The 8142-nt window shown below is 45.7% G+C and overlaps 1 protein-coding gene across 1 annotated transcript; it reads right to left on the bottom strand.

Moving 5' to 3' along the window:
• Positions 1-775: 775 nt before the first annotated feature.
• On the bottom strand, positions 776-7687 carry col10a1a (collagen, type X, alpha 1a). The gene is made up of 3 exons (XM_014209977.2): positions 7467-7687; positions 6929-7064; positions 776-3107 (listed from the first exon to the last, which is right to left on the bottom strand). The coding sequence occupies exons 1-3, from the start codon at positions 7470-7472 to the stop codon at positions 1261-1263; spliced, it is 1989 nt and encodes a 662-aa protein (XP_014065452.1). The 5' UTR covers positions 7473-7687; the 3' UTR covers positions 776-1260.
• Between the last annotated feature and the right edge of the window lie 455 nt (positions 7688-8142).

Here is an 8142-nt window from a genome sequence, read left to right as displayed (position 1 = left end):
TTAGGTTAAGGATTAAGGTTAGGGGTGGGATGCGAAGGGTTAGGTTCTTTGCTAGTTGTGGAGTCGGTTGATCCACTTCCATCGCTGCCATGTGGAAACCGGAGGGGGGATTAGGGAGAGTGACTCCACGGCATTGACGCATGAGCCAGGGGGGTCCGGGTACACCCGGCCAGAGTTGTAGACCCCTTGGTTGCCCACTTGTAATAAAAAGGCTCTGGGGTGCGATGGCTGGGCGTTAGGGTCAGTCCATCAGTAGGGTTGGGGTTAGGGTTGGGGTGAGGCTACACACAGATACAGTATGCTTAAAAATATCTTCCCAACGTTTGTTCTTACAGAATCGAAAAATGTGTAAAAAGGACTTTAGTCCTTTATGTACACCCCATCATGAGCATAATGTGCATTACTACAGTCTCAAATAGTGAAATCTGATAATGTAATGAACACCAATTGTTTAACGATTAACTAAAACTAGTTCCTTCCATAATCGATCTTGAGTTGTAAACCATGTGGTGCGCTGCACAGAAAAGGTTAAGCCTTGATCTTGGACTTCCCTTAAAATATAACTAACTGCCTGGCTTTTCTTAAATGTTGTGACATCTATGTGACAAGAACATCATCAGTATTATGTGTGCATTTTAATGGCCTTTGCATTGTTTGAAAGTCACACACACATTTTTTTTAAAGACATTTATTTTGGTAATTTTGCTTTATATGACATGAATCTTTGGAGATATAACAATGTTGTTGGTAAACAGTTTACGTCAGTATTTTGTGGTGTGTTATATCTTGTTTTATTTCTTATGGTCAATTTGACCATTGCCATTTCACAATATTCAAGTCACATACAAGGAAGTCAGGTACAACATGGTGCACAGAAAGTAATTAATGCATCTGATTGGTCACCAAAAAAAGGTTGTACAAAAACAAGAATCACTTGCTGTAATCAGTAAAAAAAGAAAAAAAAGTGAAATAAGAAAATTTCAGGACACAACAAAGCCATAACACCTCAATTTCACATGTTGCTTCCACTCACAAAATAAAACTCTGAATCATTGATAACTTTGTTGATTGCCTCCCCATCCCTGATAACTTGTTAGATAATTTATTTCCTTCCTCTTAGCACCCACTTCTTGTATTTTTAATTTGAGATGCTTCTATTCCTCAAAAAAGAGAGAACTGCCTGGTTGGTAAAGACAGGGAGATAACTTGTTTGATAAATAGCTTGCGGATTTTGTTGTGTGGTTATTGGGTGAGATCGTATCACGTTGAAGCGATAAGGAACCCAGAGAAAGAGCAGTGGACGTTCTCAGCGGCAAAGACGCCATTGGCCTCATCATCGGGAATCTGAAGGTAGACTGTGTCATTCACATCAAGCATAAGGACAGTGCTACCGGACATCTGGTCCAAGAAGCCCTTGTTGTACTCATCATAGCTGAACATGACTGGTTTGACGTTCTTGTACAGAGCCACCAGAGCATGAGCCCCATTCACGTGAATGGTGTATGAGAAGTAGTAGACTCCAGGGACCTGGCAAGTGAACTTCCCAGTGGTAGTGTCATAGTGATTCTCTGCATTGTACACCTCATTGTCAAACTTAATGGGTTCCCCAGATGGAGGATAAGGACTAGCCAGGGAAACAGAGAAAGCAGACATTGGGGCCTTGACAAGAGTAGGCACCATAATCTCACCCATGCCTATGCTCTTCTCGAAAATTACCTCGCCAGGAGGACCAGGTGGGCCGGGAAGTCCAGCAGGGCCTTGGCCACCATCCTGACCATCACTACCAGGGAGCCCAGGGGGACCCTGAGGGCCGGGGATTGCCTTAACGGCCAGTCCAGCTGGGCCGGGTGTGCCAGGGAGACCTGGGTGTCCTTTAAGACCAGGTGTACCTGCGGGACCAGCAGGCCCAACCGGGCCTCTCGTACCTGGGGCGCCGGCAGCTCCAGCCTCCCCTGCCTCACCATTGCGCCCTGGGAAACCTTTGGGCCCGGCAGGTCCTGGGACACCTGAATCACCAGTTGAACCTGTGTGGCCAGTGTCACCTTTGTTACCTGGAGCTCCAGTGGCTCCCCTGGCACCAGTTGGCCCTGTTTCCCCAGTATAACCTTGCTTGCCCTGGAAACCTTGTGCTCCCTGATCTCCCTTATATCCCTTTGGTCCCTGGGGTCCCATTGCACCTGTGTCACCTTTGGGTCCCATTGCCCCAGTATCTCCCTGGAAGCCTCTTGCACCCTGACGACTGGCAGGACCCATGGGCCCAGTAGCACCAGTAGCTCCAGTGAATCCATGTGCTCCTGGCTCACCCTTCTGACCTGTGGTACCTGAGCTTCCTACAACTCCCCTTTCACCTTTCTGTCCATTTGCTCCTGGCTTTCCATATCCAGGGATACCAGGAGCACCAGTTGCTCCAGTTGCTCCCTGATGACCTTTAGGACCAGATGAACCAGGCATACCTGGAGCCCCATTATCACCTGGTTTTCCGGGCTGACCTACACCAGGAGCCCCAGTGTGGCCCTTAGCACCTGGCAATCCAATGGGACCAGCGGCCCCATCCCTACCTGGGCTACCTGACTTTCCTGCCTCACCTGGGAATCCTGGCTTGCCTAGCTTTCCAACACCGACTGCTCCAGGCTGCCCAGCTGGTCCCATAGGTCCCACAGCCCCTGTCTCACCTTGTGCCCCTGGGATACCCACTCCTCTGTCCCCTTTAGCTCCTGACAAACCAGGCACACCTGGATGTCCCTTAAGACCTGTTTCCCCCCTTGGTCCCATTGCTCCAGGCAGACCGTGAGGTCCAGGTATGCCAGTGGAAGAGATCCCAGCAGGTCCGGGGCTTCCAGCAGGTCCAGGCATGCCCCTGGGACCCTGAAGTCCAGCTGCCCCCACCTTTCCTTTCTCACCAGCTGCACCAGGAACACCAGGCTTACCAGGACCACCTGGGGAGCCAGGTTTGGCAGGTGCGGAATAGCCAGCAGGTCCGGGTGGTCCGGCAGGGCCCTCTGGTCCGGGCTGTCCCACAGCGCTTTCCCCTGCAGGGCCAGGTGGGCCAGGGGGGCCCTCTGGGCCGGGCTCACCTGGGGTACCGGGCTCTCCTGCCACTGACACCACTGTGGGGAAATAACAAGTCACCTTATTAATACAACAGATGACAAGTGATCCTCTTGTAGTAAATGTGTTATTGGCAATTGTCTCTACCTAATAATAGAATTATAATTAAGTCAGCTACTATTGTCGATCATTCTCCAATTATTATTATTTTAATTTAAGACTAGGAGCTGAGATTGGTGTGCCACTCCTGAAGTGTGCACTTGTCCACTCCTCCATACATATTTTAAAGCATTGGAAAGGTGTAAGCATATTTATATATTTTTTCCTTTTAAATCCATTAAGTATAGATAAGTGCACATACTTGTTCAGACGTTTATAGAATTGGGAGGCAGAAATGTAGTGCACTTTAAAAGCACAATTCTTTGACTTCCATTACCCTATGTGGGCACCTCAAGGTACTATGAGCACATTTAGGTGCCAGAATGTAATAAAAAAGAATACTAAGATAATACTAATAATAACACTCATTTACAAACAAGTGGGGCACCTTATCCTATTTGTTGTGTTTTATTGGATAGGGTGTAGATATAGAGGTGTAGAGATGAAAGAAAGCAGGAGAGAGGGTGCTAGAGCACTGAGTCGGATTCACCCATGCTCACAGCTGCACAGTACATATGATCAAAGGCAGCCGATTAGACTGCTAGACCACCCCAGACAACAAATGGGGGCACTTTTGGTCTTTGTACAGCAGGGGCATAGCCAGAAATACATTGGTGGAGGGATCAGCGTCTCCTGATCCCTCCTGTCTCAGCCTCCAGTATTTATGCTGCAGTAGTTTGTGTCGGGGGGCTAGGGTCAGTCTGTCACATCTGGAGTATTTCTCTTGTCTTTTCCGGTGTCCTGTGTGAATTTAAATATGCTCTCTCTAATTCTCTCTTTCTTTCTCTCGGAGGACCTGAGCCCTTGGACCATGCCTCAGGACTACCTGGCTTGATGACTCCTTGCTGTCCCCAGTTCACCTGGCCGTGCTGCTGCTCCAGTTCCAACTGTTCTGCCTGCGGCTATGGAACCCTGACCTGTTCACCGGACGTTCTACCTGTCCCAGACCTGCTGGAACCCTGACCTGTTCACCGGACGTGCTACCTGTCCCAGATCTGCTGTTTTCAACTCTCTAGAGACAGCAGGAGCGGTAGAGATACTCTCAAAGATCGGCTATGAAAAAGCCAACTGACACTTACTCTTGTGTTACTGACCTGTTGCACCCTCGACAACTACTATGATTATTATTATTTGACCATGCTGGTCATTTATGAACATTTGAACATCTTGGCCATGTGCTGTTATAATCTCCACCCGGCACAGCCAAAAGAGGACTGGCCACCCCTCATAGCCTGGTTCCTCTCTAGGTTTCTTCCTAGGTTTTGGCCTTTCTAGGGAGTTTTTCCTAGCCACCGTGCTTCTACACCTGCATTGCTTGCTGTTTGGGGTTTTAGGCTGGGTTTCTGTACAGCACTTTGAGATATCAGCTGATGTAAGAAGGGCTATATAAATACATTTGATTTGATTTGTATGAGGAGTATTGTTTTCATAATAATGTATTCTTGTTTTGTATTTGCTCAATCTAATTGGGTGGGCCTGGCATGGCCTGGCACTCCAGGACCTCCTACTTGTTTGAGTGATGGAGGATGGACATTTTAATTTATGGACATGAAAAATGAAGAGGATTAGAACTTATTAAAATAAGTAAAGTATTGTGTTACACTCAGCAATTGTCAGAGGAATAATCTTTTTTTTTTGCTCTGTTTTGCTTCCATATTCAAATTTCATGTACATTTGGTTGATACCTTATTTGTTTGTACTAGGATTCCCAGAATGCAATTCACCGCCTGACCATTTACCAAAATGGTGCACTACATCTTTGTTTTGGGTAGGCAGGTTAGTTAGCTAGCTAGACAGAAGTAAGTAGTGTTTCCCAATTTAACCTCGCTCTGGTTTGACATTTGGTTAACACCTCCTTTTGCTGGAAACATGGGAACCTGAGTCCTGGGGCTGTATGTATCAAGTGTCTCAAATTAGGAGTTTTGATTTATGATCCATATAATCTTATTCATTGTGATCTGATCCTGAATCAGCACTCCTACTCGGAGATGGCCCCCAATCAACTGCAAAATGTTGGGGTACTCTCTCCCTCAAGGTCATTCCAACGATTTTGGCACATTTATTCAAAATGTTTATCAATGAAATTGCCCTTTTGTCCATGTATGTTAAACCTGCATGGGGGAGGAAATCGCCTAATAAGGCAAACTAGAATAGTAAATATATTTTTTTTTAGGAATTGCCACTTCGAAAGCATTGGGTATGATAGCATTAACAGTGCAAGTCAAACCTGCATAGACATTTAAACCTGTTGAATTATTAGCTCAAAATAATTTTCTCAAGGGTTCAATCTGTTCTTATTTCGCCATTTCACCATAAAAAAGCGGACATTTCATTCTTAAGAAACTGGAGTATGGGGAGAAAACAAGCATTTGTAAAGCAGAATGATGAATTGTAAGAGTCTTTTTTTAAATGAATTGTTTGTGGTCACATGACCCAGGGTGTAAACGGCATGTCCTTGGTCAAATGTAGAGGCCTAGTTTAGATTCATCAAAACATATGTTTCTACTTTTTGAAAGGCACACCTATACATTTCTGGGTGATTGAACTGTAATTGACGGTGTTAAAGTCATATATTAACAAGAGGCACATACTATTTTACACACTACTTTATATGATATGAAAATACAGTTGATGACAATTGAAAAAGAAACCAGTGATGTTGAGCTGTCTATAAATTATTTAATTGTTATCTTCTAGATCTTCTATTGTAATGAATAGCTGACTTTGCCCTACCTAACTAAAAAGTCAGTATCGGTACTGTTACCATCAGTTAGGTAGGGCAAAGTCAGCTATTATCAGTGTGGATGACGGATCACCAGCTCAAGCTGAACCTCGGCAAGACGGAGCTGCTCTTCCTCCCGGGGAAGGACTGCCCGTTCCATGATCTCGCCATCACGGTTGACAACTCCCTTGTGTCCTCCTCCCAGAGTGCTAAGAACCTTGGCGTGATCCTGGACAACACCCTGTCGTTCTCCACTAACATCAAGGCGGTGACCCGATCCTGTAGGTTCATGCTCTACAACATTCGCAGAGTACGACCCTGCCTCACACAGGAAGCGGCGCAGGTCCTAATCCAGGCACTTGTCATCTCCCGTCTGGATTACTGCAACTCGCTGTTGGCTGGGCTCCCTGCCTGTGCCATTAAACCCCTACAACTCATCCAGAACGCCGCAGCCCGTCTGGTGTTCAACCTTCCCAAGTTCTCTCACGTCACCCCGCTCCTCCGCTCTCTCCACTGGCTTCCAGTTGAAGCTCGCATCCGCTACAAGACCATGGTGATTGCCTACGGAGCTGTGAAGGGAACGGCACCTCCATACCTTCAGGCTCTGATCAGGCCCTACACCCAAACAAGGGCACTGCGTTCATCCACCACTGGCCTGCTGGCCCCCCTACCTCTGAGAAAGCACAGTTCCCGCTCAGCCCAGTCAAAACTGTTTGCTGCTCTGGCACCCCAATGGTGGAACAAGCTTCCTCACGACGCCAGGACAGCGGAGTCAATCACCACCTTCCGGAGACACCTGAAACCCCACCTCTTTAAGGAATACCTAGGATAGGATAAAGTAATCCTTCTAACCCCCCCCTTAAAATATTTAGATGCACTATTGTAAAGTGGTTGTTCCACTGGATATCATAAGGTGAATGCACCATTTTGTAAGTCGCTCTGGATAAGAGCGTCTGCTAAATGACTTAAATGTAATGTAAATGTAATGTTGGTTCTTACCGTGGCTCTTCACAGAGTAGGGCTGGTATTGGGGGGAGGCCTTTATTACTTTCTTCACTACATATGTACCACTACCATGAACAGCTGTCAAGGCCACCAGGAGGAGGAGGATGCTCAATACTCTTACTTCCATTTTCTGAAACAGGAAAAGATTCAGTACTGCTGAGCTTTCATTTTGAAGTTGCTGCAATGACTCAAGAAAGGACATTTTTGTAACACTCTTTTTTTCTCTCTGCACACATATACTGAACTCTGAACTGCACACATAACTGAATTACACCCCCCCCCCCACCAAAAAAAGCACAACAAATTATATAGATAGCAAGGAAATTCGTTTGAATACTGAGTTTCAGCCTCATGGATCTCTGCCTGTTCTCCTAGAACTCTGGCTATCCTGCTTGGTTTTATAAGGCACCAACATCTCTTCCACCTGCCCAGTCCTAGCTCAACCCAGTGGGAGTAGGAGTCAAGCCTCAGAAGGGCCCTATTGTTCATTGCACCAAGAGATTAAGAGGATAGAGAGGAAGAGCACACATACCAGCATGCAGTTGAGTGAGTTGGAGTTCCAAAAAAGGGGTAAGAAATCTTCAGCACCACTGTCCTCCTACTGCTGCTGTATATCCTTAGGTTAGGAGCACGTTGGAGAATTTGCTGCCTCCCAGTACAATGATGTGAGTATTTATACCATATCTGCCCCTTGGATCATAAAAAATAGCCCCCACCACACAAGTACCTCCCTTCTCAGAGCTACGCTGTAATTAGCTAACAGATCTGCCCAATGCAGGCATGTCACAAACTGTAAGGATGCCTATTTGCTTTGAATAGTTAGACACATGATTAGAACTTATTTTAGTCTTGCAAAATAATCAAGTTTAGACACCAAAATGTAAAATAGTTTACTGTTTGGTTTGAAGATTTATTTTAATTATTGCTCTTGTTCATATGGGTTTTCCCTGTAACATTTTTCCTCTACCATATGTGTGGTGAACAAATCTGGTAAATGTTCTTCCAGATTTGGTCAGTTTTCTGTCAATATTACCATAAGAGTAAACAGCTAAATCTGTGTTAAAAGTGTTAAACTAACTCGCTGTAGTTCTAATTTTAACACTTTTCAGTGTGTATATTCATCCACTCTCTCACTGTTGATGTTGAGACTGGTGTTTTGCGGGTACTATTTAATGAAGCTGCCAGTTGAGGACTTGTGAGGCTTCTGT

The sequence above is a fragment of the Salmo salar genome, chromosome ssa09, assembly GCF_905237065.1.
Source record: "Salmo salar chromosome ssa09, Ssal_v3.1, whole genome shotgun sequence".
NCBI classification, from domain to species: Eukaryota; Metazoa; Chordata; class Actinopteri; order Salmoniformes; family Salmonidae; genus Salmo; species Salmo salar.
This window is presented reverse-complemented; position numbering and strand designations above follow the sequence as displayed.

Bases quoted from the DNA above. Each gene is read 5' to 3' on its own strand.
- col10a1a (XM_014209977.2), bottom strand. The intron at 3,108-6,928 runs GTAAGAACCAAC...ATTTCCCCACAG, and splicing joins CTACTCTGTGAAGAGCCACG to TGGTGTCAGTGGCAGGAGAG.